The following is a 23,852-nucleotide window of genomic DNA, read 5'->3' on the forward strand; positions in this document are numbered from 1 at the left end:
GTGATGATATAGCGATTATAAGTATTTTATTTTGATGATTTAGGGGTGAAGAAAGAAAAAAGAGTGGGATTCGAACGAACAACCTCTGTGCCAGCGCTCTAATAACTGAGCTATCAAGCCCTATTTTGGCAGTTTTTGTCAATATTTTTTTTACACTTTACACTGGAAACACAAGACATAAAAGATACAACGCACAAAAAGAACTATGACTGAGGAAATAAATGTATGATTTACAAAACTGTACATGCAACCAAGCTGCAGTGAGTGGCAAGGAGGAACAGGTGACCAGCACCTGGACAAGGCCGTTCTACCTCATCAGTTGTCACCAAACAAAGAATAAACACTAAAGGCTCTACATAAATCTGACTCATAATAAGAAATTAAAAAATACTCACGTCTTCAAATGTTTCTCTTCAAAATTAATTCAAGCAAATTCAGTACCGTATACACAGGCGTGATATTCTTCCAACTCTGTTTTTGATCAGCAGAGTGTGGGTTCGAATCCCCAGCCACTTGTGACACTTGTGTCCTTGAGCAAGACACTTAACCATTGCTTCATCCTTCGGATTGGACGTTAAGCCAGTGGTCCCTTGTGTTGTGTAACGCATGTAAAAGAACCCAGTGCACTTATCGAAAAGAGAAGGGGTTCGCCCCGGTGTTCCTGGCTGTGGCTGCTGTATGCGCCGTAGCACCTTGTAAACCCTTATAAGGTGCTAAATAATTGAGTCTCGGAATTTATCACTGCAATAACCTGTCTCTCTAAAAAATGTGTATATACTCAGCGCCTTGAGTACCTTGTTTAGTAGATACGTGCGCTATAGAAGACTTCAATATTATTATTATTATTATGAATAATAACTCTGAAAAGAGAAAGACTCTGCTGGGGTCGAAAATGTCGGACCATTAACAATTGTTTACTATTATCATTTTCAGTCTCTGATGAAGAATGCAGGAGCATTCGGCAAGACGACTGTCTTCCTGATAACAGACACTCAGATCAAGGAAGAATCCTTCCTGGAAGACATTGACAATCTCCTCAATACTGGAGAAGTGCCCAATTTGTATGCCGTCGATGAGAAACAAGAAATTATGGAGGTAAGTTGTGATACGATCAAGCTAAATAAGTCGGAAATATCAGTCAGGAGAAACAGGCCAAAACAGACCAACAGGGGTGAAATTTTCGGAACTGGTATCGTTTTACATAACCACATTTCTATTAAATGAAATGTTTCTCAAATTGCTTTATACTATTTAAAGCTGCTGTACTTCGAACCAAAAGTTGTTATTGCCATTAATTTTAGGAGTGATTACCAAACGTACACCTTCCCTTTAAGAATCCAAACAAAGAAAAAGTCGCTTTGCTCTTGTGTTTCTGGCTGCAAGTTTATTTTTATTGAAAGACAATTTAAAATTGTCTTTTGGCCGGTGCTTAATGAATAATAAATTCAGTTTTTGCTTACTTTGTCATTGTCATTTTCTCCAGTAGTTTGTTTGTATGTTCGTCTGTTTGTCTGTCTGTCTGTTTCATCTTTGTATTGTCCTAAGCATGTACCCTTAGTTTATGTATTTTGTTATGTAAAGGCAAGCCGCTACAAGCTACCTGGCTTATTTTGGGCCTTGCCTCCACGCGCTTCCCGCCAGTTTATTCTTTTTCTGTCTTTTATATGTATATATTACAATGTAGTTCTATAATATTGTGGAAATGTTTTGTGGAAATAAATGTAAATTGAATTGAGTATAAAGGACAGTTTTGTAACTTGATGAAAACCTACATCTTCAGGGAAAATGTAACTGGTTGAAAAACATTGTTTGGACATAATACCAATTGAACTTGTTTTTTTTTAGGCTGTTCGTCCTGTAGCCCAGGCTGGAGATAAGAACGCAGACTTTAGTCCACTGGCTCTCTTTGCTTTCTTCGTCAACCGTTGCCGGGAGAATCTTCACATCATCATCGCATTCTCCCCTATCGGTGACGCCTTCCGCAATCGTCTCAGACAGTTCCCGTCTCTTATCAACTGTTGCACCATTGATTGGTTCCAGGTACATCTTCAGAATTTATTTTTATTTATTTAAAAAAAATTCTGGACTTGGGCGTTCCATACAGTGGATCCGCTATAGTTTTAATTAACAAATTATTTGTTCAAATCGCAGCTTGACCGGAGACGAACATTTTTAAAACCTCTCAGATTGAAGACACTGGACGCTATTGGTAATTGTCAAAGACCAAGTCTTTTCGCTTGGTGTATCTCAACATATGCACAAAATAATAAAACTGTGAAAATTTGAGCTCAATTGGTCATCGAAGTCGCGAGATAACTTTGAAAGGAAAAACTACCTAGTCACACAAAGTTGTGTGCTTTCAGATGCTTGATTTTGAAAATCAATTTTGTGGAAAATGACTGTTACTTGAGAGGGAGCTCATTCTCTCACTGTTTTATAATATCAACAGCTCTCCATTGCTCGTTACCAAGTCAGGTTTTATGCTAACTATTTTGAATAATTACCAATGGTGTCGACTGCCTTTAATTCTGTACTAAGGAGCTGACAATTAGAAGAGGGGAGGGTTGAAGGATCCACTTGTTCTATAATGACAACTCATAATTTGTTAAAAGGCTTCCCATCAACTTCTTGTTTTGTTATATTCATGAGACCTGGATGGTTCTGAGAACATAGAGATTTTAAGTGTGTGTGAACTCCAGTGATTATGCTGTGAAAATTTAAGTGTAGCACTGATCAAGAAACAAAGTTCCAGATAATTTATGTAATGTTATCTGATAATGGTCTGTTAATTAAAGGTAAGGTCATGGTTTTTGTCAACTAAATACTGACTTAGAAGCAAAATTATAAAGAAAGATACAGTAAAAGTCACACAGTTTTAAATTGTTTTCATGCTCCGGCCTGTTTGACAACGTTTGGTAAGTTGTTGCAGAAAATCTTTGACTTTAAAATGTAATCTTGCCCGTATCGGCAACCAAAGTTCACTGAGACACTTAAAAGTTAGTTTGCTCAAAAATCATTTGCAACATTGTGATGATGGGGGTTGGTAGTGTGCTTCTTTTTGTAGTACTATTTCTTGTTTTCATCTCGTAAAGGCATGGCCAGAAGATGCCCTGACGAGAGTAGCCTACAAGTTCCTTGAGACTGTGGAAATGGAAGAGGATGAACGAAAAGAGGTGGTGGACATATGCAAACATTTCCACACCAGTGCAAGGAACCTCTCATTCACGTAAGTAGGAAGAAATATGGAGTCTTTCTAACTCAGACAGTCTATCCATTCTGATTGGTAGAGAGGAGATCACATGGCAATATTTGAATGCATGTTAGTGCACCCTTATATGGGTGCTTATTTATGCATAACATTATCAATACATACCAGTAAAACCAGTAAGTATGCACGAATACACACAACCGTTGAGCTTTGCATGCAGTTTGAACCTTTATGAAACGGACGGAGTCTGAGGACAGTAGTTGAAAATTTAAAAGTGTTACCGATTTTCAAACATTCCGCTCTTTTATCTAAAAGAACTTTTATGAATTGGACTATGATGTTAGTGCATCAGTCTTAAATGGCTGTCTAAATCCTTTCAGGGGTTTGAGTGACAACTTGAGAACTTGAATGCGGTGAATTAGATCGCTCGGCCAGGACACACCAATTGATTACAATAGGGTGTTAATTCCTTTATTCTTGATGCATCTAAGTCTTTCACAAATAAATTTCAAATCTGGTCGCACCACTTTTTGCATGTTGTCTTTCTGTCTTCTACAAACAGCTTCTTGGAAGAGTTGGGCCGCCATAACTATGTAACGCCCACCTCGTACCTAGAGTTGATCTCAGCCTTCAAGACACTTCTCGGCAAGAAACGAGATGAGACAATGAAGGCGAAACGTCGCTACGTGGTGGGTCTTGAGAAGCTTGCCTTTGCCGAGTCCCAGGTGGGCTCTATGCAGATCGAGCTGAAGGAACTTCAACCCCAGCTGGTGGTCGCTGCCGATGAGAACCAGAAGATGATGGTGGTAAGTCTTATCGGGCCACCATGATTTTTAAATAGTAATAACAATAGCAAGTATAACCGTCTAAATGCGCTTTACATAAGTGCCCTGGTCATTGGGCCAATGACATTGCTTTAGTCTTTCTCAGCTCCCTAGGGAGTAAACAACCTAGGGCAGCCAAAATGCCCCAGTGGCTTTTTTTCATACGCAATGTCAGCCTCTACCCTCGCAGGTACCCATTTATACCCCTGGGTGAAAAGAAGCAAATATAGTACAGTATCTTGCTCAAGGACATAAAATTCACGACTGGAACCCGAACCAACACCCCCCGATGACTTAACCACCGGAACTTGAGTTTGATGCTCTAAACCACTCAGCCATGACACCCTTAATGACTGCTTAGAGGATTGGGGGGCTCCTTATTATCAGTCTGAAATCGCACTGATCATAAAGTTCATACTAGTACCATACTCCCTCGAACTCATTCCCTGATGACTGAGACACCAGGGCCCAATTTCATATAGCCTGTAAGCACAAAAAAACTTACAGTAAGTCTGCATTGTTGAGGCTGGTACCCCACTCAATTTTTGCTCAGCAAAGAAATTTTTGAAGGAGTAAATTCTGCTTAACAGCTTTATGGAACCGGGCCCTGATCTTGAGTCCAATGCACTGAACCATTCATCCACGAAACGGTGTTAGAGGAGAAATTAATTCAAAAACTCAAAAACTCAAAATATTGTTGAATCTTTTTTTGTTACTCATAGCTTCGAAATGTGTTTTTAATTATTTGGTAGATTATTGAGAAGGAGTCTGTTGATGTGGCCGCTACCAGCGAGAATGTACGCAAGGAGGAAGCATCAGCCAACATACAGGCTGCGTCTGCTCAGGCCTTAAAGGACGAGTGTGAGAGTGATCTAGCTGAAGCCATCCCTGCCCTGGAGGCCGCTCTGTCTGCTCTCAACACGCTCAAGGTTGGTCTTTCTTTATTCATATTTTATTTCATCCCCCAAAATTCAATAAGTTACAAACTAAAATTCAAAGAAAAGCTACAAATCGCTCAGTGAAAAGAAAATCTGAAACTGTTTAATCAATGTTTAAAACTAACTTATAGATGTTAAATGAGAACTAACTAACACCTCCTCCAAACTCCATCCAAGAGAACAGACGAACAAGCGGACACATAACAAGACCAATGAACATAACCTCACCTACAGGCATTTGGCGAAGTTGACTGCTACCTTTATATTCCTTAAGAGCTGTTCGCTTTTTAGAACAGGCTACCCTTGGCTGCACAACCTATAAAAACAAAAACAAGCATTTGGGATAACAGCACACTAGCTCATTGGTAAACTTGTGGGTGTGCTAATGTCACTACTATTAAACATAAACCTGAAACTTCAGACTTGTTACCCTAACACAGTTTGTATTCAGCACTTTATACTAAGAAATTTTGTGAATTCTGTGAAGAAAAAAAAATCCAAAAGTAAATTACTCGGATGAGATTCGATCCCACGACCTTTGCATTTCTAGAGCAGATGTCTTACCACTAAACCACCAAGCTAGGCCGGTGTCTAGAAGCAGTTCGACTGCCTGATTGTTTCTTGTGTCACAATTTCAAATAAATTTGATGGATAATAAATGTGACAATTTCAATAATTTGGGTACAGTGCTAGCACACATCGTTGTATATGGGTAAAACCTAACTTGATATTCTTTATCTCCGATGCAAATTTCCATCTATTAATTTCAAATAATTCTTAACCCTCAGCCCGCCGATATCGCCGTGGTGAAGACCATGAAGAATCCACCCTCGGGCGTCAAACTGGTCATGGCCGCCGTCTGCATCATGAAAGACATCAAACCAGAGAAGATCAACGACCCCGCTGGCACAGGAGGCAAGATCCTAGACTTCTGGGGACCCTCAAAGAAACTCGTCGGTGACATGAACTTCTTGAACTTACTCAAGACGTATGACAGAGACAACATTGCTGTAAGTAAATTTAAAAAAATGTCTGCTTAGAAAGATTTTGAAGATGTGATAACACCTTGTAATTTATTTATTTTTACTGAATGGAATTTTAGTGCTTATTTGTGCTTAGATCTGAAGAAATTTGTCTGCTAGTTTTTGGTTTTGGAAAACCTTTCCCTGCCAAGTTGCAGAGTAGATAAGTGGATTTGGTGAACTTATCGATACTGTCTTTATTGTCTGTGAGTTAAATTAAAAGTTTGTCTCACAAGTTTTCCAAGCCCTTTCTAGTCAGTAGAGGTAGCAGAGGCATCACCTTTATGGGGAAAAACAAATGGAATAACATTTGTGTATACCTTTTAAATTTTGTTTAGCCTCACATCATGAAGAAGATCCGTGCAGAGTTCATGACCAACCCAGAGTTTGACCCGGTCAAGGTGGCCAAAGCGTCTTCCGCTGCCGAGGGTCTGTCCAAGTGGGTCATGGCTATGGAGGTGTACGACAGAGTGGCCAAGGTGGTGGCTCCTAAGAAGGAGAAACTCAAAGAGGCAGAGGACGACCTGAGCCAGACGATGGCTCTCCTAAATGGTAAGTTGGCTTGGTTGGAGTGAAAGGGATTTGTTGGCGTGTCATGGCCGAGCGGTCTTAAAAGTGCACTGGACTCAGTTTCTGGTGTTTGTGATCAGAGTGTTGATTTGAGTCTCGATCTTGACACTTGTGTCTGTAACCAAGACACTTGACCGTTATTGATTTGTCTTTCAGACGGGAGGTAAAGTCGTGGGTTTGGTATGTTGTGTGTTAAAGATACTTTAATTTATTCATTTTGGTCTTACGCCTAATACAACCAGGATCAAAACTGCGTAAGCACAAAAATCAAGCATTAGAAAGTTACGTTTACCAATAAGGGTTCCAGCCAAACTACCCTTTCACTAGTACAATTTGTGACTGTTATCCTGCTCTCTTCTGCTTTGCAAAATTGTTTAGTAATATTTTCTGCTGAAGCATCTCTATGAAATCAGGCCCTGTTGAGAAGAATTTGAAAAGAGTGTCAGCTGAGACTGTATGTAAGTGGTTTGTCTTAAACCGTGGTCTAATTTGGTGTCTTACCAACAGCCAAGAGATCTGAGCTACGTGCCGTTGAGGAGCGTCTAGCCAACCTCAAGCAGTCTTTCAAGGATATGACGGACAAGAAGGAGCAGCTAGAACAACAGGTGGACCTGTGTGCCAAGAAGCTGGTCAGGGCCGAGAAGCTGATTGGAGGACTGGGTGGAGAGAAGGACAGGTCAGGGGTTAAAATTAATCAAAATGTGTCAATATAAGCCGAAGCTCAGTTTGCTTGATTCGGATGTTTTTTTTTGCCTCAGGAATTGGTCTAAAAACTCTTGTTCAGCCTCATGGCATGCAGACAAAGGCAGCCAATGGGCTTTGCCGCAAGTCAAATTGCTTGATTTAGTTTTTGCCTCAACTGTTAGTCTAAGAAATCTTGTTCAGCGTTGTTCCTGTTCATCAGATCCACAAGGGGGAATGGGATGACAAAAATTCATACTCCAGCAAACTTGCAAACAGAGTGTGAAAAAATACGAAGAAAGTTGTTGCCAATCTGCATCTCTGGACGAATCATTCGCGATCGGACACCAGCTCTCAGATTGCAGGAAAAGACTGAATGCTAAAGGGCATTGAGCGTCACTGACTGACAGATATGAGCGCTAGATAAGAAACCATATTCAATTAAATGATTATAATCTTGATGATAGATGGACCACCGCTGCAGCCCAGCTTCAGAACATCTACGATAATTTGATGGGTGATGTGCTCATCTCATCTGGTGTGATTGCGTACCTCGGTGCCTTTACATCGGCGTTCAGGTTCAGGTGTACCAGCGAGTGGACCAAGCTATGCACTGTGAGTTTGCCTCTTTTATCCATTACACTTTTTTACTATATAATACTGACTGTTTTCCAACTGTGTCTATGTTTAATGGCAGTAATAATAGGAAGAGTCGTTAAACACCCCAAGATCTAAGCACTTTGAGTTTGCCCCTTGCTTTCTAGTACAATTTTTACCACAACACTGGCTGTTTTTTTTTCAATTTTATCGCTGTTAATGCAGCAGTAGCAAACACAACAGCTCCAAAACACCCCATGATCAAGGCCTTATTAGTCTGCCCCTTGCTTTCTAGAACACTTCTTACTACAGCAGTAACTGTTATTTAACTGACTGTGTTTCTTGAATGCAGCAGTAGTAATAGCAAAAGCCCCAAAACACCACACGGTCAAGGCACTGTGACTTTGCCCCTTCCTCTTTTATATGACACATTGAACAACATCAATTATATGTCTGTATCAAGTTCAGTAAGCTAGCTTCTCAGTATTATAACCAGATGTTGACTGTACCCACAGGCCAAGAAGATTCCTTGTTCGGATGAGTTCTCGTTGAGCAAGACCCTAGGAGAACCAATCAAGATCAGGGCGTGGAACATCGCTGGTCTACCCACAGACAGCTTCTCAGTTGACAATGGTGTCATCGTTGATAACTCCAGAAGATGGTGAGATATTCTTAGAAAAATCTGGTGTCCTGGAACCAATTTCTTATAGCTGTTAGGTCAGAGAATAGACTTGTAAGCATACATTTGTGTTTCATATTGATCTGCTGAAAAAAAACTGCTTGGCAAATATGTGTGCTAACCTAAAAATGAGTGGGTACCAGTCACAACAAACTATATGGCATTGGGCTGGTAACCTACTTCTGGTAAGCATGATTTTGAGCCAGAGCTTAAGCCCGGTGCTCTTAACCGCTCGACCACAACACCACAGAATTTAAACCTTTGCATTTTGCAAGTAACATAACATAACATAACAATTAAAATTTATAAGGCGCAATTCCATCTAGATCATAGCGCTTTAAAAAGAAATTAACTAGGAAAAAGGTGAGTCTTAAGGACTTTACGAAAAGCAGAAAGAGTAGTAGATTCCCTAATGGCAGTTGGGAGATTGTTCCAAATTATTGGCCCAGCCACACTAAAAGCCTTTTGACTTAGAATTTTGTTTGCTCGGGAAACATTCAAGGGAGTGATGTTAAGTTAGGACCGAAGAAATCGTGGAGGAGTGTAATGTGCCAGTAAAGTGGTAATAAAATGAGGTGTAGTTTTGTTAAAGCATTTAAAAATGAGAAGAGCAATCTTAAAATGGATTCGTTCTCTAATTGGTAGCCAATGAAGTTCCTTAAGTGATGGAACATATTAAGGGTGTGGAACATATTAAACGACAAAAGTACAGTCAAGTGAGGTTGCATTGACACCATGTACATGAATCTCTTTTGAAGTAGTGGTGGTTCCAATAAGAACCAGTGATTTTGGAACTTAACGTTTAGGTCAGTATGCTCTGGTCATCTTCTGGAAAAACTTTTCATTCATATTGACCTGCCGTCCAATTGTATCCTCCATCCCGCAGGCCATTGATGATCGACCCCCAGGGTCAAGCCAATAAGTGGGTCAAGAACTCTGAGAAGGATAACAACCTGTCGGTGATCAAGCTGACTGATAACGACTATATGCGCATCTTGGAGAACTGTCTGCAGTTTGGTACCCCGCTCCTCCTGGAGAACGTCGGAGAGGAGCTGGATCCATCCCTGGAACCTCTGCTGCTCAAGCAGACCTTCAAACAAGGTAAGGAAACAATTGAAGACTGGGAGGGGGACCTCAGGTTTAGAGAAAGAGGAAGATGGAAAAGCACTCCATTCATAGAGCGGCTTAAGCACAAAAACTAGCTAACCGTACAAAATTATGCTCACCAAAATAATGTTACAAGTCAAAAAGGCATTTTATCCTGATAATTTTTTGCTTAGCAGAAATAATTTTCGAGCAATTTTTCTGCTAATAGTAGCTCTATGATAAAGCCCCGGGATAAGGAGGAGGGAAGCAGTGGTCACTAATAGAGAAGTAGGGGTCTTGCTGAAAATGAACCCAGCAGCATCTCTCTCCAATCTTAGGGTGTCATGGCCGAGCGGACAAGAGCACTAAACTCAAGCTGCTTCTGTTCAGCAGAGTGTAGGTTCGAATCCCGGTCGTGACACTTGAGTCCCTGATCAAAACACTTAACTATGATTGCTTCTCTCCACCCAGGGGTAAATGGGGACCTGTGAGGGCAGAGACGGTTCTTGTGATTGATTTAGCCGAGTAGCGCATATTAATGTTGCACAGGCTGCATACTCCCCACCAGGGAGCTGAGATGGTTTAAGGAGTGATTTAAGGCCCAGTGACCAGGGGTAATAATGTGAAGTGCTTTGGGACGCCCTCCGGGTGTGAAAAGCGCTGTATAAAATTGGGTTATTAATCTGCTACCTTTACTTTTACCTTTACCTCCAATTAGCTGCTCTAATTTCACTGCCTATTTTCAAGAAAGCACTTAAAAAAGATCTTGTCTATAGTTGCCTTCTGTAAATTCCTGTTTTGTTCATTTGTTATATTATTAGCAATGCTAATGTCCGTTTGCCAAAGTGCTGTGGTCTATCAATGGAATGGGGCTATATAAAAACCCAGTGTATGTATGTATATAATCTCAGTCATGTTTATGACCCACTGATCACGCCCACAGCCACCTCAAACTCCCTGTCAAACATTTTTTGGGGTAGGATTTGAAACTTTGCGTAGTGAAAATACGAGATGGAAAGGTTTGCAGTAACACTATGTAATAACTAAATGAGTTGGGGCGGTTCTGAAAAGAACCGTTGGTTTCAACTGGGGTTTAATTTGGGGTGGCGAATTAGTTTGTGATTTTTTGATGACATAATAATAGTTTTACATGAGTTTACATGTCATGGGTTCACATCTACCTGATTTCCTTTCACCACTAGGTGGCGTTGAGTGTATCCGTCTTGGTGAGAATGTCATCGAGTACTCGCAAGATTTCCGTTTCTACATCACCACCAAGCTGCGCAATCCCCACTACCTGCCGGAGGTCGCCACTAAGGTGTCTCTTCTTAACTTTATGATCACACCGGACGGCCTGGAGGATCAGCTCTTGGGAATAGTGGTCGCTAAAGAAAGGTAACTATTATTATTTCTAATTCATAAACACCCAGGACAGTTTATATCCATTCTGATTGGTTGAGTGGAGGTCACATGGCCTTGTTTTAAAATGCAATATTAACATGAATACGGTGAAGTGTTTAAACATTTGTGTGGCATGCAAGCTTATGTGTGGCTCTAAATTACGAGTTTAAATGCAATGAATACATGCTGATACTCACTGTAAAATCTGTTAGTACATGCACATATGCAGGACTAGTTTTACATGATAAGTATAACTGATAATAACTTTTTGTTCATTGTCATCTCATTGCTCATTATTGTTAAACCTTTAGAATCTAGAGTGAAGTGAATTAAGAAGTATTTTTAAGATAAATAAACTAAACAGTTTTCTAGAAAAAAAGTATATTTTGGGGTTTTATCAATACGTTAATTAAATTAAAGACTTCATAATTTAAAGGTACTATAGTTAGTTGTGTTTTTCCTTTTTTTTATTGTATAGAATTTTTTGTGGAAAGACGACTATTATGAACTTTTTTCTCTCTCCTGATTACAGGCCAGAGCTTGAAGAAGAGCGACAGGCCATGGTCCTCCAGAGTGCGGCCAATAAGAGACAACTTAAGGAGATTGAGGACAAGATCCTTGAGACGCTGTCATCTTCAGAGGGTAACATCCTTGAGGATGAGTCGGCCATCCGCATCCTTGACTCCTCTAAGGTAAGTTCCCACAAACTTCAGTGGTGTGCGCGCTTTAGCAGTGTACTGTGTGCAGCACTGATTGTAGCTGGTTCGCGCTGGTGTAATTATCGTGGGTAGCAGCATGGCCAGTGACATCGTTTCTTCCTTACATTTTGTAAATTTTAAGGAAAATTTTATTTTAAGAAAAAGTAGAATTACCCTAGACGAAATAAAGGTATTATTACTGTATAAATAGAAGATTTCACATGGTGATAATCACATAAAACTCAATTAATATCAGATAAGGCACATCGGATATAAGACATGGTGACTTTTTAGGTCTTTGAAAGTCACGTCTTATTTGTAGGAAATTATGTTGGTTTATTTGCTGCCACACCTGCGGTTAGTGTTTTTGTGGTCATGAAGACTAGAGTGTTCTTTTTTTAAATATTGGTCATTCATGGAAAGTGGGTTATAATTTTCGAAACAGTAGAAACGGTTAACCGGATGGCACAAGTTCCATTTAACAGGTTTAAGAAAATAAATGTAGATGTACACGTACAACCTTTTCTTCTACTATTTTAAAGCCCTCTCCGCACTTTCCTTTCTGTCAGGTCCTCTCTGATGAGATCTCTAAGAAGCAGAAGATCGCCGAGGAGACAGAGAAGAAACTGAACGAGTCCCGTGCCGGCTACCGGCCGATCGCTAAACATTCCAGCGTCTTGTTCTTTAGCATTGCAGACCTCCCTAACATTGACCCCATGTACCAATACTCCCTCACGTGGTTTGTCAATCTCTACATTAACTCCATCCATGACAGGTAAGTCAGCACTTTGGTTTAGTCACCCTCAGATAAATCATGAAATTTTAATCAATCGGGGAACAAAGAAAACAAAACAAAAAAACAACTTGAACATGATTTGAACCTGTGACTTCCAAATTAATGTTCTAGTGTTTTACCAACTGAGCTATCTAGCCCTATGATTGGCAGTCTCCCGATTTTGTCAATATCTTTGTTCGGGGGTTGCCAGTCAGAAGCCAAGCAGGCAAAACTTATGCTTTAGCATTGAGCACGTTAATCCAGAGGTTGCTGGTAAGGATCCCATTCTGGGTAAAGTTTCTTTGTTAACGTAAAAACTTAACATAATTTACCCAGTAAGTTTCCCTTGACTATGAGAAATCACACCATTACGTGAATTTAGTAGATGAAAGTCTCGCTTTGGTAAAATCGATCAGTTAAAGGAATGCGACAGCGACACGTCATGTACAGTGGAATGACTAGTCTCACCTCAATGCCATTTCTTATAAGTCTCTCATCTATTCATGTACTGTACTCTGCTTCTGACACCCAGTAACAAGTCTAAGATCCTTGAGAAGAGGCTACGCTACCTTTCGGACCACTTTACCTATAACCTGTACTGCAGCGTCTGCCGATCGCTCTTTGAGAAGGACAAACTTCTCTTCTCCTTCATACTGTGCACAAACATCCTCATGTAAGTAGAAATTTTCCTTGAAATATCGGTTCAATGCACTTCAGGTAGACAGTTGCACGTATCCAGAAATTGCACGCACCATAGGTGTAGATATCAATCCATCCTGCATCTCCAAATATTGATATTAAACTACGCTTTTAAAAAATGATTTAGGATGCAACTTTATGAATTTGAAATGTTTTACTGTTTTCCGATGTCTTCTTCATTTTGATGAATGTGTGTGCAACAAGTTCAGAAATTTTGGGTAACAATAACGTTTATTTAGTTTAGTTTCTTTCGTTCAAATCCCAAAATGAATGGAATCAGATGGTATGTTTTTAAAGTTCATCTGCAAAAGAAAAAAATGTGGAAAGATTTTATCTTAAAGTGAAAAACTAAAATTCAGTTAAAATCTTATTGTTGATTTAAGCATCGATAAAACTCCCTTACCCCTCCCCTCATATTATCCCACATCTTATGAATATGCACGAATATTCAAATTGGCATCTTCCACCGTTGCCACTTAATGATGATATTATTTAACTATTTCCATTACCTGTCACACATTACATACCCTCCAATCCATATCCATGCCTCCCACTCCTTCATTTCTGCCTAATGAATATTCAAAAGCATGATAAAAATGTTCCCTTAATATAAACCTTGCATGTTAATTCGACCACTGAATTAATTTTCCCCCACCAATCCTAACTATTAGTTCTCCATACATGTGAAAATAATTTGCATGTTAATTTTTTTGTCTATGGATATTCATGAGCACGTGTATTAATTCCACCAATTGCATTTTTCTGTGCATGCTTTATTTCTTTATATCTATCTCCATCATCACTTCTACTATACCACAGTGCGGAAGGTGAACAGCATGCGTAAGTTATGCCATATTTCTTGTAGTCTTCTTGAGTGCATTTTTATATTTTTTTCTTCAACGCAACTAACAACATGTTTTGTTTTGATACTCACATTTCTCATTCATTTCATTTATTTTCCTGTATTATTTTGTGTTGATGATCAGAAGAGTATGGGTTCGAGGCCCGTTCTTGGATTGTGTCCTTTAGCAAGGCAGTTCATGTTCATGCGAAAAATAATGTGGGTTAACACTGCCGTGTGCCACCTTAAAAAATCATTCATAAATACCTGGGACATTCTGAAGGGTCGAGAGGAGATCATGTGGCTGTGTTTGATAGCACGATATAAACACAGTTAGAAGTGAGTGAACATGACCTTGCCATAAGCCTTTTTGAAGCATGGCAGACGAGATACACGCGCGTCACACGCCGCGACTGGTGCCACGCTCACCATGTTGGTGGTCATTAGGTTTACATGTAAACGCCGCATTGCCTAAAATGCGCACTTCACTGAATAACATACGTTCTATATCTATGGTCAATACGCACAAATTTACAACAACTTTACAGTGTTGTAGCATTGTGTCCGCCATACCTCAAAAAGCCTTATTGAAGAGGGCGCTGTCAGATGAGGGCGCTATCAGATGATTGCCTCCCTACGGTGCACTGGAATTTGAATCTGGAGCTCAAATACCCATTTCACAGCCAAGAAAAAATATCGCTGTCACTCGCACATTTGCTGAGAAAACCGCAGTATGGTAATGGCAAACAAGTATATGTGCAAAAGAATCTTGAAGCTCTGTGATTGTTTTGTGGCTCAATCAGGGGCCTTTTTTTTTAGAATCTGGCTTGGGCGTCTGGTCTGATGGCTCGGTCTCGGTCATCTTTTTTTGGAATAGAGGGCGTTTTGCATGAGTTTTCAAAACATCAAACAGAGCCTGGGGCTGGAGTCGGAGCCAAAGGTCTAAATTCCACGTATCCGTCATGCCTTGTGCGTATTGCGTAAAATAAAAAAAAGTATGCACCAAGCAATGTTTTTTTGTTGTTCAGGGATATAATTCAGTATGCAATAAGGGGTGCGCTCGATTAGCTTCCCTGGGTCAAGAAAACTATGGCACTTCAGAGGGAGCCGTTTCTCACAGTGTTTTGTACCATCAACCTCTCCACATAACTCGTCATTAAGAAAGGTTTTTTGCCAATAATTATTTTGGGTAATTACCAATAGTGTCCACTGCCTATAAATCCACTGTTTGCATTTTTAGTTTTTCAGTCAGCCAGGTTCTTTTTTTCCTGTGTCCATCATTGGTATGAGTACTATCACTAAATTATTCAAACATTTTTTAAGACGTTTCTTTCATCTCCTTTCCCCTTCGGTAATGACAGGGATAAGACATTTTTTAAGACGTTTCTTTCATCTCCTTTCCCCTTCCGTAATGACAGGGATAAGAAGGAGATGGACCAGGAGGAGTTTATGTTCTTCCTGACCGGTGGCGTCGGTCTGGAGAATAAACTAGAGAACCCAGACTCCTCGTGGCTCTCTGATAGGAGCTGGGATGAGATATGCAGAATGTGTGATAGACCCGCCTTCAAAGGCTTCAGGTACGATCTTCTTCTCTTTTTTTTTCTGTTCTTTTGTTTGCCAAAGTTTTGCCTAAAACAAGGCTAGAACCCAACCTTGGTAAGGGGCTACTGGAAGTAAGCATTTAAGAGAGGATACAAGAAGAAAACATTTAAGTTGAAAAATAAATCAGGGGAGCTGAAGATAAAAATGGTTATTCCTCTTAAATAAAAAATACAAAAAAAAACAGTCTAGTTTGCAGCGTGGAGGGAAACATGCGCCATGCAAGCAGCATTAAAATTCCCTAGAACACATCGAGCTGCGATCACTTGTCTTTCTGCTTCATAGTGCAAGATTACACAAACGTTCCTATAAACTGATTTATTTTGTACTTCTTTTGCTGTTCCATTTCCACAGGGACCACTTCCAAGACCATTTAGAAGAGTGGCGATCGCTGTATAACAGCAAGGAGCCACACAAGGAGACCTTCCCCGCCCCCTGGAACAAAAAGCTCACAGACTTCCAGAAGGCCATTCTTATTAGATGTCTCAGGCCAGATAAGGTATTATAGGATTTGCATTCTGTCTGAAAGTGTGTGAGGCTTGGTTTTTGATAATTTTACCGATACGGCTTTGTCTTGATAAAGTTATTAAAAACCAGGCCTTACCGTGTTAAAAAAAAAACTATTTAAAGGCACTGAACATGTTGGGTAATTACTTTATAAATGTATATTAGTATAACAACTTACTTGGTAACAAGCAACAGAGAGCTGTTGATAGTATAAAAGATTGTGAGAAACGGCTCCCTCTGAAGTAACCTAGTTTCTGAGAGAGGGGTAATTTCTCACTAAAATATTTGAATCTGAGAAAGAGTTCAGGCCTGAAGCCTTTCTCAGGCATCTGAAAGCCCACACATTTTGTGCAACAAGGGTGTTTTTTTAAATAATTATTTGACCTATAGAGCAAAAATATTTCCACAGATTAGTTGGTCTCTGCATATGTTGGAATACACTTAGTGAGAATACTGGTCTCTGACATTAACCAAGTATTAGGCCATGCCTTTAAATCCTCTTCACCACACTTTGATTCCCTTTGATTCCCTTATTATCAGCTGGCGTCACATTTTGCTTGGCAACTTTCTAATTAACCGCTAACTCGTTTGATATTTTCATACAGGTCGGCCCTCTTGTCACCGACTTTGTCATCAGCAAGCTCGGTCAGAAGTTTGTCCAGCCGCCACCATTTGACCTGGCTAAGAGCTTCGTAGACTCCCACTCCTGCGCCCCTCTCATCTTCGTTCTGTCCCCTGGGGCTGATCCCATGGCTGCCCTCCTCAAGTTTGCTGGTGACAAAGGATTCAGTGGAGAGAAGTTCAATGCTATCTCACTAGGACAGGGACAAGTAAGTCGGCAAGATGTTCCTTTTCTGAAATAATTTTGGGTTGAAGAATGAAAAATTTATTTGAATCTGCTACCTCCGAATTACTCTACCATTTAAGCTATGTATCCCTATGTTGACAAACAGTAAATTTGATAGGGATTTTAGATATTTCTTTTTTCTTTAACAAACGAAATTCTCTGCCATTTGGACAGGAACAAGCAAGTGGAATTATCTCCATTAATTTGTTACTTTAAAGCATTCTTTATACACAACATTGTAAAACTCAGAAGTTTTTTATCATAACAAAATTAAATTCCACTCTCATTCTGACAGGAACAAACACTGCATTACTTAAAAGCTGTCTTTGTAAAACAAAATAACCTACTTTTTTTCTTTAAATACATTAATTTTAAAACTCAAAAGAAATATTTAATCGTTAATTAAATTTACGTGAGTTAAAAAAATCGCTCTTATATGAGTTGTGGTGGTTCTCAAGAACATGTCACATTTAATGAGTGTGCTCTGATTTTCAGGAGCTCAAAAGAGATACTTTTTACATGGTGTCTCCCAAAACTCACTTGGTTGTATCTTCACCATGCAAAGTTTCAAATCCTAACCTGAATGAAATTAATGATTGTTCGATGTGACACGTTCAACAGGGTCCTGTAGCATCCAAGCTGATAGAGGCAGCCAGGCAGGAGGGCACCTGGGTAGTGCTTCAGAACTGTCACTTAGCGGTCTCTTGGATGACTGCACTGGAGAAACTCTGCGAGGAGTTCACTCCGGAGACGGTGGTTGGTGATTTTAGACTCTGGCTGACCAGCTACCCATCAGACAAGGTGTGTATTAAATAGGTTAAAGGCAGTGGATACTATTGGTAATTACTCAAAAAAATTATTAGCATAAAAACTTACTGGGTAATAAGCAATGGATAGCTGTTGATAGTATAAAGCGTTGTGAGAAACAGCTCCCTCTGATGAAGTACTGTTGTTTTTGAGAAAGAAGTAATTTTACTACAAATTTGATTTTGAGACCTCAGAATTAGATTTGGGTAGAATTAGATTTTGATTAAGCTCAAATTTGCACAGGTTATTTATTTTATGCATATGTTGAGATACACCAAAAGAAGACTGGTGTTTGACAATTACCAAAAGTGTCCAGTGTCTTTAACCTTCTTCTTGGTATCATCAACAACTGCTGTACCATTTCATCTTTGTATTTATTTTGTATATTTAAACTGTGGAAAAGGTACCTCCAGACCAAAGCTGTATATCCAGAGAGTTTGTTTGTTTCGTTTGTTTAGATGACCTTCCTATCGAGGGAACTCATCTCACTAACTCGCACAAGGGGATATAAAAGGGGATGTATAACTAAAGTTTCCCCCCCCCCTCTTCCCACCTTTGATTTTGTCTTTTGTGTTGTCAAACCTCTCCTGGGCAAATCAACCCCCTCTTTCTACCCTTGACCCTTGTCTCTGTCTTCATTGTTCATCATTGTTTTTTTCTGTGCATCTTGTAAAATTTGCCAAACCCTTTTCTCTCATGAATATATTTTCTTCTCTCTTTTTCTGATAGTTTCCGGTGACCGTACTCCAGAACGGTGTGAAGATGACCAACGAGCCTCCAACCGGTCTAAGGATGAACATGTTACAATCTTACATCAGTGATCCGATCAGCGATGAGGAATTCTATGCATCTTGCCCAGGCAAGGAGACTGTGAGTAGACCTCTCTACACAGTTCTGTTCTCTTTTATCTTCTTTTGATTAAGAAATTCTGACCCAAAGCTAACTTTTTTTATGAAAATATGCTATTAATTTTGGGTTGAACAAATAAACTAGAACCTGCAACCTATAGAAATGTATGAGCACTTTTCCAACTTGAGATAAAGAACCCCAATACTCTTTGTCAATTTTTCTTTGTACAATCCCAAATTATTTTATTTGTAGTTTCCGTTGTGGTTTATTAATTAGATCAGACACTTGAACACCGAGTGTGAAAAACACTGCACAGTTTTAGTATGTACTAGGTAATTCCACTTCAGTTTAACGGGAAATTTTTCACTGAAAAAAATGTTTCTAGAATGAAGTTCACAATGAGTAGCTTTTAGACTAAAATTAAACAATAACGTTTTGGATCCTTAACAATCCTGTATATAATACCTTTGAGCCAAGCCCACTCTGTCAAAATACTCACGTGGGTTTACATTGTTTGTGTATCATTCAGGCGTGGGAGAAGCTTCTGTTTGGGATGTGTTTCTTCCATGCTCTGGTCCAAGAAAGGAGAAAGTTTGGTCCGTTGGGCTGGAATATCCCGTATGGTTTCAACGAGTCCGATCTCCGCATTAGTATCAGGCAGTTACAGGTAAGCAGTTCTCTTATACCTCTAGCATAATCTTTTGGTGCTTGGATTTCTTCTTGTTCTCACCAATCCACCCTTCCCTTTGCTGAGATGTAGAAGGCTTTTTCAAACACATTATCAACCTCTACCCCTAGCAGGTACCCATTTATACCCCTGGGTGAACAGAAGCAGTTAAGGTAAAGCCTCTTGCTCAAGGATGCAAGTATCATGATCAGGATTTGAACCCAGACCCGATGACTTAACCACCAGAACTTGAGTTTGATGCTCTATACCGCTCAGCCATAGCCTTGTATCGGGTGAATTTGCACAAACATTTAAAATAACTTTGTGACTTTTGTCACCCCTCAGATGTTCGTCAATGACTACGATGATGTCCAGTATGACGCCATCACCTACCTGACCGGGGAGTGTAACTACGGCGGCCGCGTGACAGACGACCGTGACAGACGCTGTCTCCTGACCATTCTTGCGGATTTCATCTTGCCCAAGGTTGTCCATGACCCCAAGCATAAGTTCTCACCCAGCGGGAACTACTACCCGCCTCCCCAGGGAACCTATGAGGAATACTTGGAGTTTATTAAGGTAGGGGAATATAGGATGGGAATTTTTTTACAAATTTGTTTTATGTAAGTCGAAGGTTCACGAGGCCTGAAGGCTACTTCAAGGTGTGGGCTACACTCTATTTTTCCCTGAACCAGGGCTGAAATAGGGTTACCCTCTTGACAGTTTATACGGATGTAGGCTTGGGTATCATCAATCAGGAGCCTGGCTGGTAGAGCCGAACGCACTACCTCCCCAACTTAACGAAGCAATCATGGTTAAGTGTCTTGCTTAAGGACACAGGTGTCACGACTGGGACTCGAACCCACTCTCTGCTGATCCAACACCAGAGCTTGAATCCGATGCTCTTAATCGCTAGGCCAAGACATAGCGGCCACAAGTGGCTAGTACCAAAATACCTATAATGGCCGCAAGGTTTGACCTAATTTAATTCACATAAAGAGGTTAAAATGAAGGTCATGTTCAAATATTATGGTTTTTTATTGTATGTTAACATAGTATCCCAAAAGCTAAATTTTCTGTTTCATGTTATGTTTGTTAACATTTTTACTGACAAAATTTGATAAAAGAAACAAAAAATATTAGTATTGTCTGTGCGTTTTGTGATAATTATGCAGAAATGAATGGTCTAAAAGGGTTAAGCACTTCTCATTATATCGCACATTTAAACATTGTCATGTGATCTCTTCTCGGCCAGTCAGAATGGATAAGCTTAACTTAACTTAACTTAAATGCATTTATAAAGCGCTTTAACACTGTTTCAAAGCGCTGTACAACACTGTTTCAAAGCGCTGTACAGCAACAAGCTGTCCCTGATGTGTATTTATTAATTTCCTGTTGCATTTTGTTCACAGAGCATGCCCACAGTACAGGAACCTGAGATCTTCGGCATGCATGACAACGTGGACATCTCCAAGTCACTGCAAGAAACCAAGCAGATCTTTGATTCCATCTTACTGACTCAAGGAGGCAGGGTTAGCGCTGGAGGAGGAAAGACCGACGATGTCCTCTTTGAGATTGCACAGGACATCCTCTCCAAGGTCTGTGTTTTTAAATTTCTGAAAGTAATGTCCAAGTTTTGCTACAAAAGCTTGGAAAGTATACATCCTTTTCATTGAGTTGGTGTGTTAATGGATGAGCAGTTAATCTGCCTGGGGCAGCCAGCAGCCCTACTGGTTTGTGCATGATCCAATTAACTCCACTGATTGGAAAAGGAACTACATGGGGATTACAGCAGTGAGTTGCCTGAGAAAGGGGATGTTTTATTCTGGCTCTTTCTTTGATCTAGCTTTCTTTTTATTGCTTTGCATTGAAGCCCTTGCTGTATCCCTGGATAATTAATGGTACTAAACAGCTTGGTGTTTATAACCCCTTATGGGAGTTTGCCAAGTTCCCTTGACGCCAAGATCATCTAAATAAACGAAAACAAAATAGGAATTGGTAGATAGAGTTGACTAAATAGTCGCAGATAGTGTTCATGTTTTGTGTGATCAAACATAAACATGACATAAACTAATCATCCCCCTCTTTCGTCTTACCCAATTTCTAATTAGCCTTTGGCTTTTGTTGTTTTTGTTTTAGTTGCCCAAAGACTACGATCTGGAGGAAGCCTTGAAGAAGTTCCCGGTGATTTATAACGAAAGTATGAACACTGTTCTGGTTCAAGAGATGGAACGCTTTAATAAGTGAGTTCACTGTCTGCTGCATCCTAATCATTCTGAGAGGAACTATCGTACTCAATGTTAATTATTTATTTATTGATTAGTTATTTTTTGTTTTATTTAACCAGCGTAGCCCATCAGTTGTCAATGAACTGTTCTACCTTGGGGCCCTGGATACATACTATAAAATAAATTAGACATTCATTTTCAATCATTCAGTACCATTTATTTCAATGCTGTCGTTCAATACAATAATGCACAGTTAGGTCCAACTTCGAAAATTAATATTAAGTTCACAATGATTCAATAAAAAAGCAGCAAATCATGACAACATTGCAGCAAATTAATGACAACATTAAAGGCAGTGGACACTATTGGTAATTACTCAAAATAATTATCATCATAAAAACCTTACTTGATTACGAGTAATGGGGAGAGGTTGATGGTATAAAACATTGTGAGAAACAGCTCCCTCTGAAGTGACGTAGTTTTCGAGAAAGAAGTAATTTTCCACGAATTTGATTTTGAGACCTCAAGTTTAGAATTTGAGGTCTCGAAATTAAGCATCAGAAAGCACACAACTTCGTGTGACAAGGGTTTTTCTTCTTTCATTATTATCTCGCAAATTCGACGACCGATTGAGCTCAAATTTTCACAGGTTTGTTATTTTATGCATATGTTGAGATACACCAACTGTGAAGACCAGTCTTTGACAATTACCAATAGTGTCCACTGTCCTTAAGGTATAAGGTAAAAAAGCAAGGTGCTTTTGTTTCCTAACCCAATGGACAAATAAACACTTAGTACAACCAAGTTATGGTAACATGGACGTATAATGACGGAGACAATACAACACAATACAAAAGCAGCTAAAAAATTTCCTACAAGAATACTTAGAGTCCTAAGAAGTACATAATAAAGCTTGGGAGTAAACACAAATAAAAATTATCATCCATCGTGATTTTCCTGCTTTCATCATTTCTTTCATCCATGTCCTAACAGTTTGGGAAAGGCGATTCGCAGCAGTCTTCAGAATCTCCAGAAGGCCATCAAGGGTCTGGTGGTCATGTCTTCAGAGCTTGAAGCCGTGGCTAGCAACCTCCTCATTGGAAAGGTAGATATCTCAGAATCACATTGCTAGTAGCTCTTACTCTCTAGGCCAACGTACCTATGATACAGGGTTAAAGTTCATAGAGCTGCTTAACGGTAAGCAAATTTTCATGCTAGCTATAGCAGAAACATTTGCTTAAGTGCATTTCACGGGTTAGTAAACAAAATTAGCACCGGAAGTTTAGCATGCTTTTTAGTGTGCTTACAGTTAGCAGCGTTATGAGAAGAAAATAAATCACACAAGTTACACAAATCACACAAAAAAAGCACAAAATCAACCGTTAAGCAGCTCCATGAAATTGGTCCCAGGTGACCTCAATCCTCCACTATCCTCCTTCTATGTTACGTCACACAAATGTGTTTAGATTTGGATAAAATTGGACTGCCTGACCCAGTGATATGCAAATGTTATTTGAGGTTACAGGCCTCAGTCATTCAGAAACCTTCATTTTGGCAAAGAGGATGTAGAAGGATTTGGGTAATTCTTCATACTTCCTACAAACAAATGCTTCACAAATTTGCAAAAACACTTCAGCTGTGCTCTACTTCTTCAAGCTCTATTTCTTGAAGAGAAAACAAAGCTGTTGTGTCATGCATGAAGCCTTTCTCAAATTCAAATTCCTTTGTCAAAAGTTACCTCTTTTTTTAAAACTACATTTCAAAGGGGGTCGTTCTAACAATGTTTTATAACATCAACAGCTCTCCAGTGCTCTTTACCAAATAAGACTTAATTTTTTTTGTCAATTACCAAAGTTATACCTCCCTTTCAAAAACCAGAAAAGTCTATAAAAAAAAGCCTACAGTATGCCATTTGTACATGTGGGTCAGCCCTTATACTCATCAAATATTATTGTTTTCCAGAGACTAACTATCACGCCTGTTAAAATCTCTTTTTCCAACCCCCCATAGGTGCCAGAGATGTGGTCCAAACGCTCTTACTCCACCCTGAAACCTCTAGGTAGTTACATCACAGACTTCTTGGCTCGTCTGAAGTTCCTCCAGGATTGGTACGATAACCTGAAGCCCGACATCTTCTGGCTGTCAGGCTTCTTCTTCACCCAGGCCTTCTTGACTGGCGCTATGCAGAACTATGCCCGAAAGTACACCATCCCTATTGATAAGTGTGGGTTTGAGTTTGAGGTAGGTTCAATTCAATTCAAAATCGGATACACATTTATTTCCATACTTGATACTGGGTTCTGGGTTCGTGCAAAAAAATAGTTAAAGG

At 39.7% G+C, this 23,852-nt stretch overlaps 1 protein-coding gene across 4 annotated transcripts in view; it reads left to right on the forward strand.

Moving 5' to 3' along the window:
* The window catches only part of LOC117307159 (dynein heavy chain 12, axonemal-like), a 60,293-nt gene that overhangs the window by 32,314 nt on the left and 4,127 nt on the right, over window positions 1-23,852 (forward strand). For 3 of the 4 annotated variants that reach the window (XM_033791827.1, XM_033791829.1, XM_033791830.1), the window contains 27 exons: window positions 934-1,095; window positions 1,846-2,040; window positions 3,093-3,226; window positions 3,771-4,014; window positions 4,785-4,961; window positions 5,759-5,980; window positions 6,331-6,544; window positions 7,070-7,238; window positions 7,711-7,858; window positions 8,356-8,501; window positions 9,406-9,620; window positions 10,808-11,000; window positions 11,539-11,698; window positions 12,274-12,479; window positions 13,012-13,152; window positions 13,998-14,018; window positions 15,438-15,596; window positions 15,973-16,117; window positions 16,731-16,955; window positions 17,594-17,773; window positions 18,509-18,649; window positions 19,158-19,295; window positions 19,641-19,874; window positions 20,708-20,893; window positions 21,435-21,538; window positions 22,517-22,628; window positions 23,534-23,764. In XM_033791827.1, the coding sequence (XP_033647718.1) occupies window positions 934-1,095; window positions 1,846-2,040; window positions 3,093-3,226; window positions 3,771-4,014; window positions 4,785-4,961; window positions 5,759-5,980; window positions 6,331-6,544; window positions 7,070-7,238; window positions 7,711-7,858; window positions 8,356-8,501; window positions 9,406-9,620; window positions 10,808-11,000; window positions 11,539-11,698; window positions 12,274-12,479; window positions 13,012-13,152; window positions 13,998-14,018; window positions 15,438-15,596; window positions 15,973-16,117; window positions 16,731-16,955; window positions 17,594-17,773; window positions 18,509-18,649; window positions 19,158-19,295; window positions 19,641-19,874; window positions 20,708-20,893; window positions 21,435-21,538; window positions 22,517-22,628; window positions 23,534-23,764 (4,602 nt within the window). The remainder of the gene's footprint in view (window positions 1-933; window positions 1,096-1,845; window positions 2,041-3,092; window positions 3,227-3,770; window positions 4,015-4,784; window positions 4,962-5,758; window positions 5,981-6,330; window positions 6,545-7,069; window positions 7,239-7,710; window positions 7,859-8,355; window positions 8,502-9,405; window positions 9,621-10,807; window positions 11,001-11,538; window positions 11,699-12,273; window positions 12,480-13,011; window positions 13,153-13,997; window positions 14,019-15,437; window positions 15,597-15,972; window positions 16,118-16,730; window positions 16,956-17,593; window positions 17,774-18,508; window positions 18,650-19,157; window positions 19,296-19,640; window positions 19,875-20,707; window positions 20,894-21,434; window positions 21,539-22,516; window positions 22,629-23,533; window positions 23,765-23,852) is intronic. The other variant, XM_033791828.1, reaches the window with a different exon arrangement.

Source organism: Asterias rubens, chromosome 2, assembly GCF_902459465.1.
Source record: "Asterias rubens chromosome 2, eAstRub1.3, whole genome shotgun sequence".
NCBI lineage: Eukaryota > Metazoa > Echinodermata > Asteroidea > Forcipulatida > Asteriidae > Asterias > Asterias rubens.